The 17,763-nt window shown below is 37.2% G+C and overlaps 1 protein-coding gene across 1 annotated transcript in view; it reads left to right on the top strand.

Annotated features, from left to right (window-relative positions):
- Positions 1-1,458: 1,458 nt before the first annotated feature.
- C2CD6 (C2 calcium dependent domain containing 6) overlaps positions 1,459-17,763 on the top strand; it is a 98,162-nt gene continuing 81,857 nt past the window's right edge. The window contains exons 1-3 of the mRNA XM_066346505.1: positions 1,459-1,794; positions 11,830-11,916; positions 16,092-16,143. Coding sequence (XP_066202602.1) covers positions 1,459-1,794; positions 11,830-11,916; positions 16,092-16,143 — 475 coding nt within the window. The remainder of the gene's footprint in view (positions 1,795-11,829; positions 11,917-16,091; positions 16,144-17,763) is intronic.

Below are 17,763 nucleotides of genomic sequence, written 5' to 3'. Positions count from 1 at the left end.
GATAAATGCCTGGGAGTGCAAATGCTAGGTTCCATGGTAATCACATACTTAGTTTTTAATTCTATATTTTCCCTATGACATTTTTTTTTTGAAGACTCCAAACCAGTTTTGTTTTAGAATGTCCCACCTACATTTTGGATTTGTTCAATTTTTTCCTAATTACATCATTCAATTTGTTTCTTTGACCCTTTCCTGTCGACTGGAGGTTAAGGTCTAGAGGTTTGATTAGATATAGGTTAGATATTTATATTGCATCACATGAACCATAAGAAAGAGTGTGCTGGTAGGCCCACGTCTCATTGGCATAGTAATTAAACTCCACAGCACAGACCCAAATGCCAACAAACTTGTATAAAGGGCCCTGGTCTATTGTGCCACACAAGAGTGCAAGGTCAGGGTCAGGTTCCTGCCCCCAGAGAACTCTATCTTTTGAAATGATCAACTAATTGAAATAGTATGAGCTATACTGAGTAGTAACTTGGAGACAGCAATTAATTCTGCATTTGGGGTATGTGTGTGGGGTTTTATGGCTTAACAGAAAGCCAAACTTTGAGTTGGCCCTTGAATAAAAGAACAGAATCCAAATAGAATAGCAATAAATAATGACACTGAGGTAGCAGAGTGCATTTCAGATGCCCTTGGTTTCCCTATTAAAGAGTTCCAATTTATGGCCAATAAAGGAGTTCTGAAGTTTCTGGTTTTGTTTGTTTTTAAAAGTAAATTTTTTTCGTTTAAAGGTAAAACAGTGGAAAGGCTGGGTGGCAGCAGGCTGAGAGACCCATGAATAAAACGGTTCCCATCTTCGGTATGTGAAATGTCCTAAACTAGGTATAAAGAAAGAGTAGGGTTCAATTTTTAGTATATGTGCTGCCAAAGCGAGCACATAGGGTTTAAATATTTAAGGTGAGAATTCAAATATGTGTCTGAAGTTTTAAGCTTTTGTGGATATGACATTGCATTGTTAAATGAGTTTGGAACGTATTAGTGGTTTGAGACGGAAGATGCATATTAACGTGTTGTGTTGAGTCTATGGGACAACTGAGTAAAGATGTTCAACTAGACTGCTGGAAATAGACCCTCTGGAACTCATGAGATAGTGTAAGGAAGAGATGATTGATATTGTAAGTCTCCCAGAAAGAACTTGTGTAGGGAGTAGGGCTTATGATGGATTAAGGGGAAGACAAAAAATGTTCAATCACCGTGTTGACAAGACTTGCTAGCCACCAGCATGTTTTGATTCCCTTCTAAGAGAGCCTGAAATGGCCCCGGCAAGCATTTGAAAGTGACCCTCCAGGCTCACTAAGCCCATACGGCCCCAAAGCCATCCCGGGACAGTGCGGGTTGCATGGGGTGGGGGGTGGGGGGGGATGTGAAGTGAGGTAAAAGGGGGAGAGGGCTGCGCCTGCGCAGTAGCAGGCCGTCGGTTAGGCGCTGACCCGAGGGGCAGAGAATGGAGGGATGGATCCCGCCCGAAAGGTGGCCCGATCTTCCAACATCACTGATAGCCATGGCGGGCGGAGCCATTCTCTGTTCACAGCCCCTGCACTTCAGAGGAGTCACCAAAACTTTCTGGACATCACACACAAGAGAGGGTCAGAACTTCCTTCATTCCATAACATCCAGGCGTACAGCAAGACCCCGAGTATGTACAAGAACCAGGCCAAGGAGGGTGCTGGCCACAAGCTGCTGGACGTGAGTGTCCCTCCACCCCCTAGTGGAGCCTGTCCCCTAGCTGACCAGCTAGCCGGCCAGAAACGAACGAAGGGGTCAGTGCATGCCGATGGGAGGAAGGTGGTAATACCTGAGAGAGAGCTTACCTGTGGGATCTTGACAATTATTTAACTTGTCAGAGCCTCGTTTTATTAACTGTTAAATAAATACAGTAATCACTGCCTACCTTAAAGTGTTGTCTGAAGAACCAAAGGAGATAGGATATAAACACAAAGTAGCTAATAAATGTTATTAGCTGCTGTCATCATCATGGTTGGGATTTTATCTATGTGGCTAAAGGGCTAAACTCCAGAATCTTCAGCAGTTACCCTTTTTTTCAATTCCTAAGGGTCTTTTCTTTTTCCAAATAGATGTCTTAACATCATTTTTTAAAATTCATCTTTTCCCTAATGAGTGGCAAATTTATTTTAGTATTTGTTTTTAATACTATTATATTGAAAAAGGTACTGTCAAAGATTTGCAATTCCAAAATAAAAGAGGTGCGTTTTAAAGAGGTCTAGTAAATCACAATACTTGTCATTTCTGTTCTGTTGTGCAAACTTTGTAGTTCAGATTTCATCAGTAAAATGTCATCTTCTATGCTTAATTATTTCTGACAAACTAATTGGAAGGTATTTCATTTTTTATATTTAAAAGGAAAAATGGTCTCATTGCATTTTTTTTATATTTAAAGGGAAAAATGGTCTCCTAACTTACTGAAACTCCATTTGTGAGATTTTTAACAAATAAGAATATTGTTTCTTAGTTTTTAAAGTGTAATACCATGAGCTTCTAGGTATAACATTCGCACACACATAAAATAGCTTTAGATGGAAGTATTTCCAATAATGTTCAAAATTTCAGGTGTAAGTATAGTGGCTAGACAATCATATACTTTGCAAAATGTTCCCCTGCTATTTCTAGTAACCACCTGGCAACATACATAGTTATTACAATATTATTGACTATATTCCCTATGCTGTACTTTATATCCTTGTGACTATTTTGTAAGTATCAATAAGTACTTCTTAATCAATTCACCTTTTTTTTACCTAGTTCCCCAACATCCCTTCTGTCTGGCAACCATCAGTCTATTCTTTCTATCTGTGAGTCTGTTTCAATTTTGTTTGTTTTAATTTTGTTCTTTAGATTCCACATATAAGTGACATCATATGGTAATTGTCTTTCTCTGACTGACTTATTTCATGTCTTAGCATAATACCATTCTTTTTATGGCTAAGTAATATTCTATTATATCAATATATGTGTACTACCACATTTTTATCCACTTGTCTATTGATGGGCTCTTGAGATGCTTCCTATCTTGGCTATGTAAATAATGCTATAATGAACATATGGGTACATACATTCTTTTAAATTAGTGTTTTAGGTTTCTTTGGATGTATACCCAGAAGTGGAATTGCTGAGTCTTAAGGCAGTCCCATTCTTAATTTTTTGAGGAATCTCCATACTGTTTTCCGTAGTGGCTGTACCGGTTTACATTCCCACCAGCAATGAGTAAAGGTTCCTTTTCTCCACAGCCTCTCCAACACTTGTTATTACTTGTCTTGTTGAATTGGAAAGGAAGCAGTAAAAGTGTTGCTTTTTGTAGAGGACATACATGATGATCCTTTACATAGAAAATCCTAAAGACTCCACCAAAATACTATTAGAAACAATCAGCAAAACAGTAAAGTTTCAGGATACAGAACCAATGTACAAAAATCTACTATTCCTATATACTAACAATGAAGTTTTAGAAAAAGAACATCTGATGTATTGTTAAATATGTTCTCCCATTCAGTGGGTTGTCTTTTCATTTTGTTGGTCGTTTCCTTTGCTATGCAAAAACTTTTAGTTTTGTGTTGTTTTTTCTTTTGTTCCTCTTGCCCAAAGAGATATATGACAATGTTCGAGATTTTACTACCTATGCTTTCTTCTGTTTTAAATATTTTATGTATTTTGAGTTTGTTCTTGTATATTGTATAAGAAGGTGGTCTAGTCTTATTTTTTTGTACCTATCTGTTCAATTTTCCCAATACCATTTATTGAATCTGACTGTCCTTACCTCACTGTATGTTCTTGTATCCTTTGTCAAATATTAGTTAAGTATATAAAGGCATGGATTGATTTCTGGGCTCTCTATTCTGTTTTATTGACTTGTATGTCTGTTTTTATGCCAATACCATTACAAAACATTATTAAAAGAGATTAAAAAGATGCAGTGAAATGGAAAGATAGTCCATGTTCATACTGGAAGAATCAACATAGCTTAAAATTTAAATGTCCACATTACTCAAAGCAAATTACAGATTTAATACAACCATCCAAAAGGAATTTTTTAAAGAAATAGAACAAAAAAATGATCAGATTTGTATGGAACCACAACAGACCAAAAATAGCCAAGCAGTCCTGAGAATAAAGAACAAAGCCAAAGGTACCACACTACCTGACTTCAAGTGATACTGTAGAGCAATGATAATAAAAAAAACATGGTATTGGCAGAAAAACAGACACACAGACCAATGGAACAAAATTGAAAGCCCAGGAATAAAACCAAATATAGATGGACAAATAATTTTTGACAGAGGAGCCACAAATATATAAGGGAAGAAAGAAAGTCTCTTCAATAAATGATGCTGGGAAAATTGGAAAGCCACATGCAAAAGAGTCATGGAAAAAAATTAATTCAAAATGGATCAAAGATCTAAATATAAAATCTGAAACAATAAATTACACAGAAGAAAACATAGGTAATATTTGCTGATGACATGATACTGTACACATAGAAAATCCTAAAGTCTCTGTCAAAAAACTACTAGACCTGATAAGTGAATTAGGTAAGGTGGCAGGATATAAAATTAATATTCTGAAATCAGTGGCAATTTTATTTTTTTCAGTGGCAATTTTATACACCAACAATAAACTGTCAGAGAAATTAAGGAAATAATCCCTTTCACTTGCAACAAAAAAAGTCTCTAGGACTAAATTTAACCAAGGACATAAAAGACTGGCACTCAGAAAAGAAATATAAGAAATTGAAAAAAGAAATCAAGGAATATACAAACAAGTGGAAGCATGTACCATGTTCATGGATAGGAAGAATTAACATCATTAAAATGTCCATACTACCCAAAATAATCTATAGATTCAATGCAATTTTTATTAAAATACCAAAGGCATACTTCACAGATCTAGAGCAAATAGTCCAAAAATTTTTATGGAACCAAAAAAGAACCCGAATAGCCCCAGCAATCTTGAAAATGAAAAACAAAGTGGGAGGTATCACACTTCCTGATATCAAGTTATACTACAAGGCCATTGTAATCAAAACAGCTTGGTATTGGCATAAGAACAGGCATATAGATCAATGGAACAGAACAAAGAAACCAGAAATAAACCCATGTGTTTATGGTCAATTGGTATTTGACAAAGGAGGCAAGAGTATATAGTGGAGTAAATACAGTCTCTTTACTAAATGGAATTGAGAAAATTGGACTGGTATATACAAAAAAATGAAACTAGACCACCAACTCACAGCATTCACAAAAACAAACTCAAAATGAATAAAAGACTTAAATGTAAGTCACAAAATCATAAAAATCTTGAAAAAAACATAAGCAGTAAACTCTCCAGTATCTCTCGTAGCAATTTTTCTCGATATATCTCCACAGGCAAGTGATAAAAAGGATAAAATAAAATAAACAAATTGGACTATGTCAAACTAAACAGGTTTTGTACAGCAAAAGACACCATTAACAAAATAAAAAGACAGCTCACACAATGGGAGAACATATTTGTCAATACGTCTGATAAAGGGTTAATAACCAAAATTCATAAAGAACTTCTAAAATTCAACACCAGGAAGGTAAACAATCCAATTAAAAAATGAGTGAAGTGCCTGAGGAGGAGGTGGAGCAGTGGATAGAGCATCGGACTGGGATGTGAAGGACCCAGGTTGGAGACCCTGAGGTCGCCAGCTTGAGCGCGGACTTCTCTGGTTTGAGCAAGGCTCACCAGCTTGAGCCTAAGGTCACTGGCTCGAGCAAGGGGTCACTTGGTCTGCTGTAGCCCCCCGGTCAAGGCACATATGAAAAATCAATCAATGAATAACTAAGGAATCTCAATGAAGAATTGATGTTTTTCTTCTCTTTCCCTTCCTGTCTGTCTGTCCCTATCTGTCCTTCTCTCTGACTCTCCCTGTCTCTGTCACCAAAAAAAAAAAAAGGGTGAAGGAACTGAATAGACACTTCTCCAAAGAGGACATACAGATGGCCAATAGGCATATGAAAAATGTTAAACATCACTAATCATCAGAGAAATGCTAATTAAAACTACAATGAGATACCATCTCACATCTGTCAGAATGACTCTCATTAACAAATCAACACACAACAAGTGCTAGTAAGGGTGTGGAGAAAAAGGAACCCTCCTGCACTGCTGGTGAGAATGCAGACTTGTGCAGCCACGGTGGAAAACAGTATGCGATTTCCTCAATAAATTAAAAATGAAACTGCCTTTTGACCCAGCTATCCCACTTTTAGGAATATATTCTAAGAATCTGAAAACACTAATTCAAAAGAAGATATGCACTTCCATGTTTATTGTAGCATTGTTTACAATAGCCAAGATCTAGAAACAGCCCAAGTGTCCATTGGTGGAAGAGTGGATAAAAAAGCCATGATACATATACACAGTGGAATACTATGTACAATGGAATACTATGTGGTCATGAAAAAGAAGGAAATCTTACCTTTTGCGGTGCCGTGGATGGACCTGGAGATTATTATGCTAAGTGAAATAAGCCAGGCAGAGAAAGACAAATATCATATGATCTCACTTATATGTGAAATGAACATGGCGAACTGAGGAATGGAATAGAACAGTGGTCCCCGACCTTTTTTGGGCCACGGACCAGTTTAATGTCAGAAAATATTTTCATGGACCAGCCTTTAGGGTGGGATGGATAAGTGCACAAAATAGAATTATGCGACCGGCGTAAAAACTGTGGTATTTTTAAATATAATTGTCGAACTTACGAGATAAGCATCAAGAGTGAGTCTTAGATGGATGTAACAGAGGGGATCTTGTCATTTTTAAAAAATAAAACATCGTTCAGACTTAAATATAAATAAAATGGAAATAATGTAAGTTATTTATTCTTTCTCTGCAGACCGGTACCAAATGACCCACGGACCGGTACCGGTCTGCAGCCCGGGGGTTGGGGACCACTGGAAAAGAGGCAGAAGCAGGGTCATAAGGAATGGAGGGACAGCTTTTAGAGGGAAGGGGGTTAAGAGAATGGGATCAGAAACGGTGAAGAGATTAGTGAAATTATGTATACATAACACATAAATACATGTAACAGGCAGGACAGCAAACTCTAGAGGGAAGGGAGGGAGGGAAGGTGCGAGAGGGAAGCAAAGGGGGTTTATTGGGGGGCACCTTGTTGGGGGATGAGGGTATTATATTGAGTAGGACAGTGATTTTCAACCTTTGTTTCTCACGCACTCATAAACTAATTACTAAAGAAAAAAGGGCTCTGACCTTTTCTTCTTTAGTAACTAATTTATTTGTGCCATGAGATGAAAATGGTTGTATTTAGTCAGGGGCACTGACCTTAGTAATTAGTGTGTGATTATGCCATGAAAAAAAAAAAGGTTGAATATCACTGGAGTAGGATACTTGAATCCATGTTAACACAATATATTAAAAAAATTATTAAAAAAACCCATAGATAATAAACTTATGGATCTTGGTCTTAAGGAAGATTTTATGAATTTCACTCAAAAGTCAAGGGAAGTAAAGGCTAAATTAATGGCACTATATTAAAGTAAAAAGCTTCTACACAGCAAAAGAAACCACCAGCAAAACAAAAAAGTAATCAACCAAATGGTAGAAGATATTTAAACAACAGCTACAACAACGAGTTACTGTCCAGAATATGTAAAGACCTCAAACAACTCAACACCAAACAAACTATCTGTATAGTTTTGCGAACCAATGTTGCCCCAATAAATTTAATTAAAAAACGGAGAAAAAATGACCTAAACATTAAAAAAAATGGACAGAAGTGAACAGACACTTCTCCCAAGTAGACATACAAATGGCCAACACATATATAAAAAGATGTTCAACTTACCCTAGATATTTGGGAAATACCACTTCACACCTGTTAGCATGATACATTTTTGTGTTTGCCAACTTTTAAAATGCCTTGCCATAAATTTTTTTATGGCCAATTCTCATTTATTTGTAAAGCAGACTAAGTAGTCTACTACTTAAGGTCATGTAATTGGTCAGTTCACTTGACTAGCAAACGCAATACCCTGAAAGCATGAGGGCACTCATCGGAACCCATCTGAGCATGAAACTCACACTTTTCCTCAGATTGTTTGAATACTGCTCAGAGTCAGCTATCTGTATACTTTCTTACTTGTTAAAGAGAATCACTAAGTTCTCATATTTTCTCTTGCTACCCTAGGGGATAATCCCTGGGCCTTATTCATGTGAGGGTTCTTATTTCATGGTTACAGAAAACCAGAGAGGCTGAAAGAAGCCATTGCTCTTGAACTTGGGCAGGAAAAAAGAGGATAGAAACAAATCCTTTAAGGAGTTAATAATTCCGTGTACCTGTAGCTTGCACAGGGAAGCGACCACCTGCTTCTCCACCCCTCCCCCTTCTTTTTCTCGCTTTCCCCCTCCTGCAGCCATGGCTCTAATGGTTCAAGCAAGTTGTGTCCAGGTGCTGAGGATGGCACCATGGCCTCACCTCAGGCGCTAAAATAGCTCAGTTGCTGAGTGTTGGTCAAATAAGTTTGTAAATATGATATATATGTTTGCTCACTTTGGGTGTTGGAGACAGGCTGTAAGCTGGCAAAGTCATTATAGCCTAAGGCTTAGTTTTAAGACTAAGCCTTTCTCACCCTTTTAATACTAAGATCTTTTCAAAACTAAGCTTTTCTCCACACCCTTGACTGATTGCATGATGTGGGGTGGTGCACTCTTATGAGGAATCTCATTTATGCCTCAGAAAAGTGACTTTGTATCAGAGACTTTCTTATTTGTATATTGGCGTAAAGGTTTTGATTTCTACACTATAAAATGGGGCAGACCGGGGGCTCACTCTCTCTCGGTTCCTGAAATTAGCATTGCAGGGAGAAGCAGCCAAGACGGTGGAGTGCTGAAGGAGAAGTCAGTTTGTACAGAGAGAAGGAGATGGGGATCAGAGGTGAATAAGGCTGGTAAGGTAGAAACCTTTGATTCTAGGAAACCCTGATGAGTCAGTGGCTTTGGGAGCCCTGAATGGAAAGGAAGTATTTTCCCACTGTGTGTATGTCTTGCCCGCTTGGTGCAAGCTAGGATTAAAGGTAATGGCCCACCAGTTCTTGGCTCTGTTGTTTCATTACCGTCTTCCAAATCAAATGCGAACCCGTACGGGCCAGGCAGCTGTGATGGTGGCTGCGACTCCTGGCTTTACTCTGAGCAATGGAGCATCTCCTGGTAGGGGGTTTGCTAGGTGGAACCCGGTTGGGGCACATGTGGGAGTCTGTCTCTCTGCCTCCCCGCCTCTCAGTAAAAAAATATAGTAAGTTACTCTTTTTCATGTAGAAAATCTGTGTTGGGCAAAGAAAGGATAAAGACAAAATTCTCTTTTCTTGGCAATTGATTTTAATATAGTGAAACTAATTGTTTTCCACCTGTCTGTCTTCAACACCAGACTGAATTTCTTGAGGGCAGGAACACTTCAAGCTGGAATCTGCACAATGCTAGAAATATGGTTGCAAATGATGTTTAATGTAAGGATAGTGAAGTCTTCCGTTAGGGCTAGGACGTAGGACTATCCTAGGCAAAGGTAAGCAAGTGGTTTTCAGAGAAAACCGTGGAATGGAGGACAGTGAGTCAAAAAGGTCATTGGGAAAGAAGTGCAGAAAGTGAGTGAATGTATAGACTTTTAAATATATATGTAGAAGTGCTGAGGGGCTTGCATTCAGGGTGTGGCCAAAACTGACAGAGATGATAGGCATAGTAGAATTAACTGAAATCAAAATTCCCTGCACGTTCAGAAGAAGTTCTGGATGATGTCAGAAAGCTTTATGAGACTGATTTCTAGAACTTTTTGTTCAAGGTTCTAATAGCATTTTGACAAATAATTGTTTTGCTTATATTCCTGTCATTGAAGAGAACTTTGCTCAGATGAGGAAGGAAACGTTAAAAGGTAGCAAAATGAGGGGGGAGGTAGGATTTTTTGCCAGTTTGTTAAAGATAAATTGAGCATCAGTATTCTAAAGGAGGGTTTTTTTTCTAATTATTTTGAATTTGTTAAAATGCACATTCAAAAAAGTAATAAAAACACATTCAAAGTAGACTTACATAATAAGGTTATCAAAACATTAGAAAGCACAGGTTTCATAGTAAATACACATATAATGTACCACGGTTTGATATTTTTGTGACATACAGTAATTGTTACTCAGTTCTCTTAAAGTACACATTAAATCATATGCAGGGGTCTCAAACTCGCGGCCCGCCGAACAATTTTGTGCGGCCCGCAGACTAATCCACGAACTACAGTTTCTGGTCGTTTTGTGACACTGAAAAGTGTTGCATAACAGTTGCCTTTTGTAGACCTAGTGCGGCCCGCCGAACGGCTGTGATCTTGCTCTGCGGCCCATATGCTGAGTTGAGTTTGAGACCCCTGAAAGGGTAGGTCAAAGGTAGGTTTACAGTTCATATGGAAAATAATACAATAGATAATAACAAAAATAAACTTGTTTTGCATACTCACAACTGTAAACCTACTTTTGCTTCACCCTGTATATAAAACACATTAAATTAGTCAGATGTAACAATAACAGAATGATCTAAAATATGTAAAAAGAATTTTAATACTAGATTATTATATATTTTAAAACAATAAATTCAACATAACTAAGGATTTATCACAGACTTTAAAAATCAAACAGTAATTCTTGAAAGACATGTAACAACAAAGATTCCTGAGAAGTTAATGTTTGTAAATAGGTCGTGTTAATTCAAGTATAGCAAAGGTTGGGAATAAATATACTTCTTTTCAAGTTAGATTTTTAAAATTAAATTTATTGGAGTGACATTGGTTAGCAGGATTGTATAGATTTCGAGTGTACAATTTTATGATACATCTTCTGTATATTGCATTGTGTTTGCCATCCTAAGTCAAATCTTCCATCACCATATATTTGACCCTCTTTATCCCTTACTGCCCCACCCCTGCCCTCTGATAACCACCATACTGTTGTCTGTGCCTATGAGTTTTTGTTTTTCTTGTTTGTTCATTGGTTTCTTTCCACTTTGTATCCCTCATATGAGTGAAATCATTTGATTCTTAACTCTTTCAAATGTCTGGCTTATTTTGTTTAGCATGATTTTCTCAAGATCCATCCATGCTATTGCACACGGCAATTTTTAAGTTAGATTTTTTTTCTTTTTTTTTCTTTTCTTTTTTTTCTTCTTAAGTTAGATTTTTAATAGGCAGTTTTTCCCTATTTCCCTTGCCTCTCCCCTCTTCTCTTTACTTCTAACGTCTATATTAAAATGTCTTGTAATTTTTGAAGGCTAACCATTGTGTGTAGAGCCCTAAAAACAAAGATAAATACCAACCCACAAATATCAGTTAGTGAAGTTACTCTGGAGGAAATCACAACTAAAACCTCCAAACTATCTGTTCATTGCTTCATTCTAGTGTACTAAGTAGCCCAGAGGGTTAAATTCCAGTTCCTTCTGTGACCTATAATTGAAGGAATACTGGGATAATTTGCAAGTAGGATCACTGCCATTTGTAGGATACAGTACCCAGTCCATATCAGATTAAGATTGGAATGTGCTAATGATGGTCTTTTTTTTTTAGTTAATAAGAACTCATTGTTTATGCCACTGTTTACTTCTCTCCTTTGTTTCTCTGCTAACTTACTAAAATTTTGTTGAGGGTAGGGATAAGTTTTATAGTCATATTAATATTCCATTTCCTAATATCAATATTCCACTTCCTAATATCATACCCAATACTTACTCATAAAATTGAAGTAAACTTTAGTTATATTCTTCTTTGCCTTTTAAAGTTTTAATTTATTTACATTGTAGATGCTAAGAAAAACTTTGCACGAGTCTGAAAGTAAAGAACAGGACATAATACCTGAAACAGAAAATTTGGTGCCATTTGGGGATGTGGTATGTATGACTATCCTTAATAAATCTGTACAAGTTATTTATTATTTTAGATTAAGACTAGTTAATGTTTATTATTTGGTAATCAAAAAGTATGTATAGAAAATGGTATTCTGATAACATATTCATCGATTTTCATTTTTATGAATCCGAAAAGCATCCAGATGATCACTGAAATAATGAAAAACACTCTGATTTACAGAAAAAAGAAATGTCTTCTATAGTAGGGATTTCCAAACTCAAGTTACCTAAGAATCACCTGGAATAATTTTCAAAAACATTGATTCTTGGGCCTCACCTAAGATTTGCTAACTTAGAATTTGAGAATGAGGTTTATGAATCAGTATTTTAATTGAGCTGTTTAGGTGATTGTATTTATTGTCAGATTTAGGAAACTTTGAGCTACCATTTGAAAATTGACCCCACATCTCTCTCATCCAAAAAATAATAAACCCTGAAAACAAAATCAAACGCATATACACAAATACATAGGTAGGACCTGATATCTAGGCTAAATAAGGACCAGAAAATTTTGTTTTCTCTTTTGAGTGCTATCGAGTATAGGACAGGAGGATCTGTGTACTTTTAGAACTGTCACATACTGTGATATTCTTTTACTGTTATCTTTTTTCTCTGAATACTATTAGAGTAGTTAATAGCTATGAGATAAGAGTTTCTCTTATATCTCTTCTCTAGCTCCCATCATATATTAATATACTTTTTTGGTTAAGAAACATGATGGCCCTGGCTGGGTAGCTCATGATTATGTGAAATAATCCCAATACACCAAAGTTGCATGTTCCATCCCCAGTCAGGGCACACACAACAATCAACCAATTAGTGCATAAATAAGTGGAATAATAAGCCAGTGTTTCTCTCTCTTTCTCCTTCTCTCTCTCTAAAATCAATAAGTAAAAAAAATTTTAAACTCTGACCTGTGGTTGTGCAGCAAATAAAGCGTCAACCTGGAATACTGAGGTTGTCAGTTCGAAACCCCAGGCTTGCTCAGTCAAGGCACATACAGGAAGCAACTGCTTCTTGTTCCCCCTCTTTTCTCTCTCTCTCTCTCTCTCTCTCTCTCTCTCTCTCTCCCCCCCCTCTTGCTAAAATCAATAAATGCAATCTTTCTTAAAAATTTAAAAAACATATGCTTAATTTAACATCACTATTTTGGGAGAAATAGTAAGACTATATTAACATACACATTTTTGATTTTATGAAATGACCATGGTGTGTATTTATATATAATTATATAACACTTAAAAAACCTCTCCTCCCTTCCCCTCCCCTGGTAACCATTGCACTCTTATCTATCTATTTCTATGAGTCTCAATTTTGTGTCCCACCTATGTATGAAATCATACAGTTCTTAGTTTTTCTGATTTACCTATTTCACTCAGTATAATATTATCAAGGTCCATCCATGTTGTCATAAATGATCCTATGTCATCATTTCTTATGGCTGAGTAATATTCCATAGTATATAGGTACCACATCTTCTTTATCCAGTCCTCTATTGAAGGGCTTTTGGTTGTTTCCATGGCTTGGCCACGTGAACAATGCTGTGATGAACATTGGGCTGCATGTGTCTTTACGTACCAGTGTGTTTAAGTTTTGGAAGTATATACCCAGTGGAGGGATTGCTGGGTCATATGGTCATTCTATTCTTAATTTTTTTAGGAACTACCATACTTTCTTCCATAATGGTTGTACTACTTTATTTTTTATTTATTTATTTATTTATTTATTTATTTTTTAATTTTTTTATTTATTCATTTTAGAGAGGAGAGGGAGAGACAGAGAGAGAGAGAGAGAGCGAGAGAGAGAAGAGACAGAGAGAGAAGGGGGGAGGAGCTGGAAGCATCAACTCCCATATGTGCCTTGACCAGGCAAGACCTCAGCATTTCCAGGTCGATGCTTTATCCACTGCGCCACCACAGGTCAGGCCGGTTGTACTACTTTATATTCCCACCAACAGTGAATGAGGGTTCCTTTTTTCCCATAGCCTCTCCAACACTTGTTAGAAAAGATTTTTTGAAATCACTTTTGGCCATAAGCACTTATGCATGCCATTATGTTGACATACTCATTTCCATAATCTATGCTCTTGAATATGACTTCCACGTCTTTTTAGAACTGAAATTTTGAAGACCATTTTGATTTTACTCACACTTTCTAATTTCACAGTTTGTATTTTTCTTATTTGAATTACATGTTGCTAGATATGGAAAAATCTAGCTTCTCTTAAAGATCCACTGGAAGTTTTTGACAGAGATGTTTGACATCTAATTGATAGCTCCTCCCAATGCGTGATTTAGTCACACCACTTACTCTGTGAAAGTTTTGTGACTTATTCTGAGGTAGTTGGCAAGGTTTCTACATGCATAAACAATAACTGCTTCACAACCTCAATACTCCTGTTTCTGATGGTCACATCCCATTTTCAGAAAAAAAATAGTGAAAACGCTGTGTCTTAAAGTTGGACTCAAAAAGTCTTTTGTGCATAGCTTTGTGGTTGCTTTCCTATTTTAAATACATGTTCCAGAGTGTTTGGGGTGAAGATATTGACATAGTTATTGCTTTGGGCCACAGATGCATCTCAGATTCTGTTGCAACATTTGTTATCTGCAGTCTGTGAGTGGTCATTATTGTATTTTTGAGTTAAATATTTTTCTATATTTGAATAGAAACTCTCTTTTCTATATTATATGATTATGTAAAAGTATAAAGAGCTATTGAAACATAAGGAAAATTAAAGTTCTTGCCCGTGATTTCATGTTGAGCTACTTGGCAGGCAGGCAGTGATTTGCATTGTATAGAATTATACAGTACAAGGTTATAGCTACACTCCCCTCCTCATGTACAACCCAATTGTAAGAAATAAACAATGATGCATGGAATCATCTATGGCAATACTGTTTAAAGTTTCTCCTAGATTATATAATAAGCATTATCCCCCGCCCTTTGAATTTAAAAACTTAGAATCTTTGCTTTACTAATGTTTCCTTAAGAAGTAGACCGTAATATTTTCTTCTTATGATTTCATCATTCAGATACAGTAGTTTTTTTTGTTGTTTGTTTGTTTGTTTTGTATTTTTCTGAAGCTGGAAACAGGGAGGCAGTCAGACAGACTCCCGCATGTGCCCGACCGGGATCCACCGGCATACCCACCAGGGGGCGATGCTCTGCCCATCCAGGGCATCGCTCTGTTGCAACTAGAGCCAGTCTAGCGCCTGAGGCAGAGGCCATGGAGCCATCCCTAGCGCCGGGGCCATCTTTGCTCCAATGGAGCCTTGGCTGCAGGAGGGGAAGAGAGAGACAGAGAGGAAGGAGAGGGGGAGGGGTGGAGAAGCAGATGGGCGCTTCTCCTGTGTGCCCTGGCCGGGAATTGAACCAGGGACTTCCGTACACCAGGCCAACGCTCTACCACTGAGCCAACCGGTCAGGGCTGATACATTAGTTTTTAAATTAAACATTGAATGCTAACATCTGTATTTTTCTAAAATCAATTACATTACATTTAAAAATACTATTGGGCCATTTATTTTGTTTTATAATGTAATATAATATTGCTGTTACTTTTACTCTTTTTTTTTTAAAGCCAAACATGGCTAAATATATTTAGCTAATACTGCTTATTACTTTCAAGTGTTCCTGAATTCATTTTGTATTAATTTTATGGTTAAACACAAGATACAATTTTCTTTAATATCTAGATACATTTTGTATATGAGAGAATAAATATTTCACAGTCCTTGGCATATTATAGTCGATGAATGATTGTTAAATGAATAAAGTGGTTTTAGGATACTGGATAAAAAGCTTATTTAAAGCAAGGCATATTTCTTATTATCATATGCAAGATGCTACATTTTATCACTTCTCACCTAATATAAAATAAAAATGATTCAAAGAGTGATGGTTGGATTTAGGTTGGTAATAAACTATTGTTTTACTTTTGTATTCTTGTTTATTTTTGGTTTATTTTAAACAAATCCTGCCTATTTTTCTTCTGCATTTCTACTCTCTGGTGTTTTCTAATCAGTGGATATTTCTAATGAGAAAGACTGATAAAGTGGAACTCTAAAAAAAATATGTGGTTTTGGTGTAGAATAAAATGGAAGAAAAGTTAACTTTAAAAAATTCATTCACTGTGTTTTTTATTTTGATTGTTACAGGTTGGCTGCCTGGCTGTTCATATAAGGAGCTGCAGATATTTTACACCTAAGAGTATCCTTTCTTTTGATTTAAGAGCCATACTGTGATCATATATCAAGGCTTCGGTTATATAGTACTGCATTACAAGACACTTTAAGACTTAGTAGCTTAAAACATTAGCTATTTTATTATTAGTCACTGTCTGTGCATTCACTAGGTGGCACTTCTGCTTTGTTATCACAGCTGAGGCTGCAGTCATCTGGCAGCTCAAAAAGGCTGGAAAATCTAAAGTGGCCCATTTATGTTCTTGGTGCTTTACTAGACTCATTGGGATGCTGACATGGTTGGACCTTTCTCTTTCCATGTAATCCCAGGGTCTTGTCTTTTGTTATTTTTTTCTGTATTCTTTATGACTTTAAAAACATATTACATTAAAATATTATTTATCTTCATTACTGAAATTTGGTATCCCCTTAAAATTTTCACCCTGGCTAGTGCTCCTCTGACCCTATCCTAGTCCCAGCCCTGGTCATGTCCATTGCATGTTAAAGTAGTCACAGATCCAGGCAAGATTCGAGAGCAGAGAAAAATAAATTCCACTTTTTGATACGGAGAGTGACAAAAGATTTTTAGCCATCTTTAACCCACCTCAATCACTATATAAGTTAATAGAAAAATATATCTTCGTCTATAGTACTAATTTATTTCTGAGTAATAACTGTTCTCTTAAACATTATTTAAAGGATTTATTTACCTTTAAATATATTGAATACCTATTATTAGATTTATCATGGCATAAACCTAGTCTTATAAAGACTTGGTCTTCCTTTTTTATTTTTATTTAAAAAATTTTTATTCCTCTCACGTAAAAAAAAAAAAAATTTATTGTATGTATGAGAGAAAGAGAGAGAGGCAGGAAAGGAGAGAGATGAGAAGCATCAACTCATAGTTCTGTCACTTTAGTGGTTGTCATTGATTGCTTCTCACACGTGCCTTGACCAGGGGCTTAAGGTGAGCCAGTGGCCCCTTTCCTTGGGCTCACACCGTGACCCCACTGGGATTATGTTGATGACACCATCCTCAATCTGGCAAGCCTGTGCTCAAGCTGGATGAGCCCGCTGTCAAGCTGATGACCTCAGGGTTTCAAAACTGGGTCCTCAGTATCCCAGGTTGACACTCTATCCACTGTGCCACCACCAGTCAGGCCTGGTGTTTCTTTTTTACATAAATGAATTAGTGAAGAGAATTCTATATAAAGAGATTTTTAAAGATAATTAGTAAAATCATAAAAACAATTTTTTTTCCTTCTATTTTTCCGAAGCTGGAAATGGGGAGGCAGCCAGACAGACTCCCGCATGTGCCCGACCAGGATCCACCCGGCACGCCCACCGGGGGCGATGCTCTGCCCATCCGGGGCGTTGCTCTGTTGCGACCAGAGCCACTCTAGCGTCTGGGGCAGAGGCCAAGGAGCCATCCCCAGCGCCCAGGCCATCTTTGCTCCAATGGAGCCTCGCTGTGGGAGGGGAAGAGGGAGACAGAGAGGAAGGAGAGGGGGAGGGTGGAGAAGCAGACAGGCGCTTCTCCTGTGTGCTCTGGCGGGGAATGGAACCAGGGACTTCCGCACGCCAGGCCAACGCTCTACCACTGAGCCAACCGGCCAGGGCCACAAAATTATTTTAATGCACACAGTGT

The sequence above is a fragment of the Saccopteryx leptura genome, chromosome 7 (assembly GCF_036850995.1).
Source record: "Saccopteryx leptura isolate mSacLep1 chromosome 7, mSacLep1_pri_phased_curated, whole genome shotgun sequence".
Taxonomy (NCBI): Eukaryota; Metazoa; Chordata; class Mammalia; order Chiroptera; family Emballonuridae; genus Saccopteryx; species Saccopteryx leptura.
This window is presented reverse-complemented; position numbering and strand designations above follow the sequence as displayed.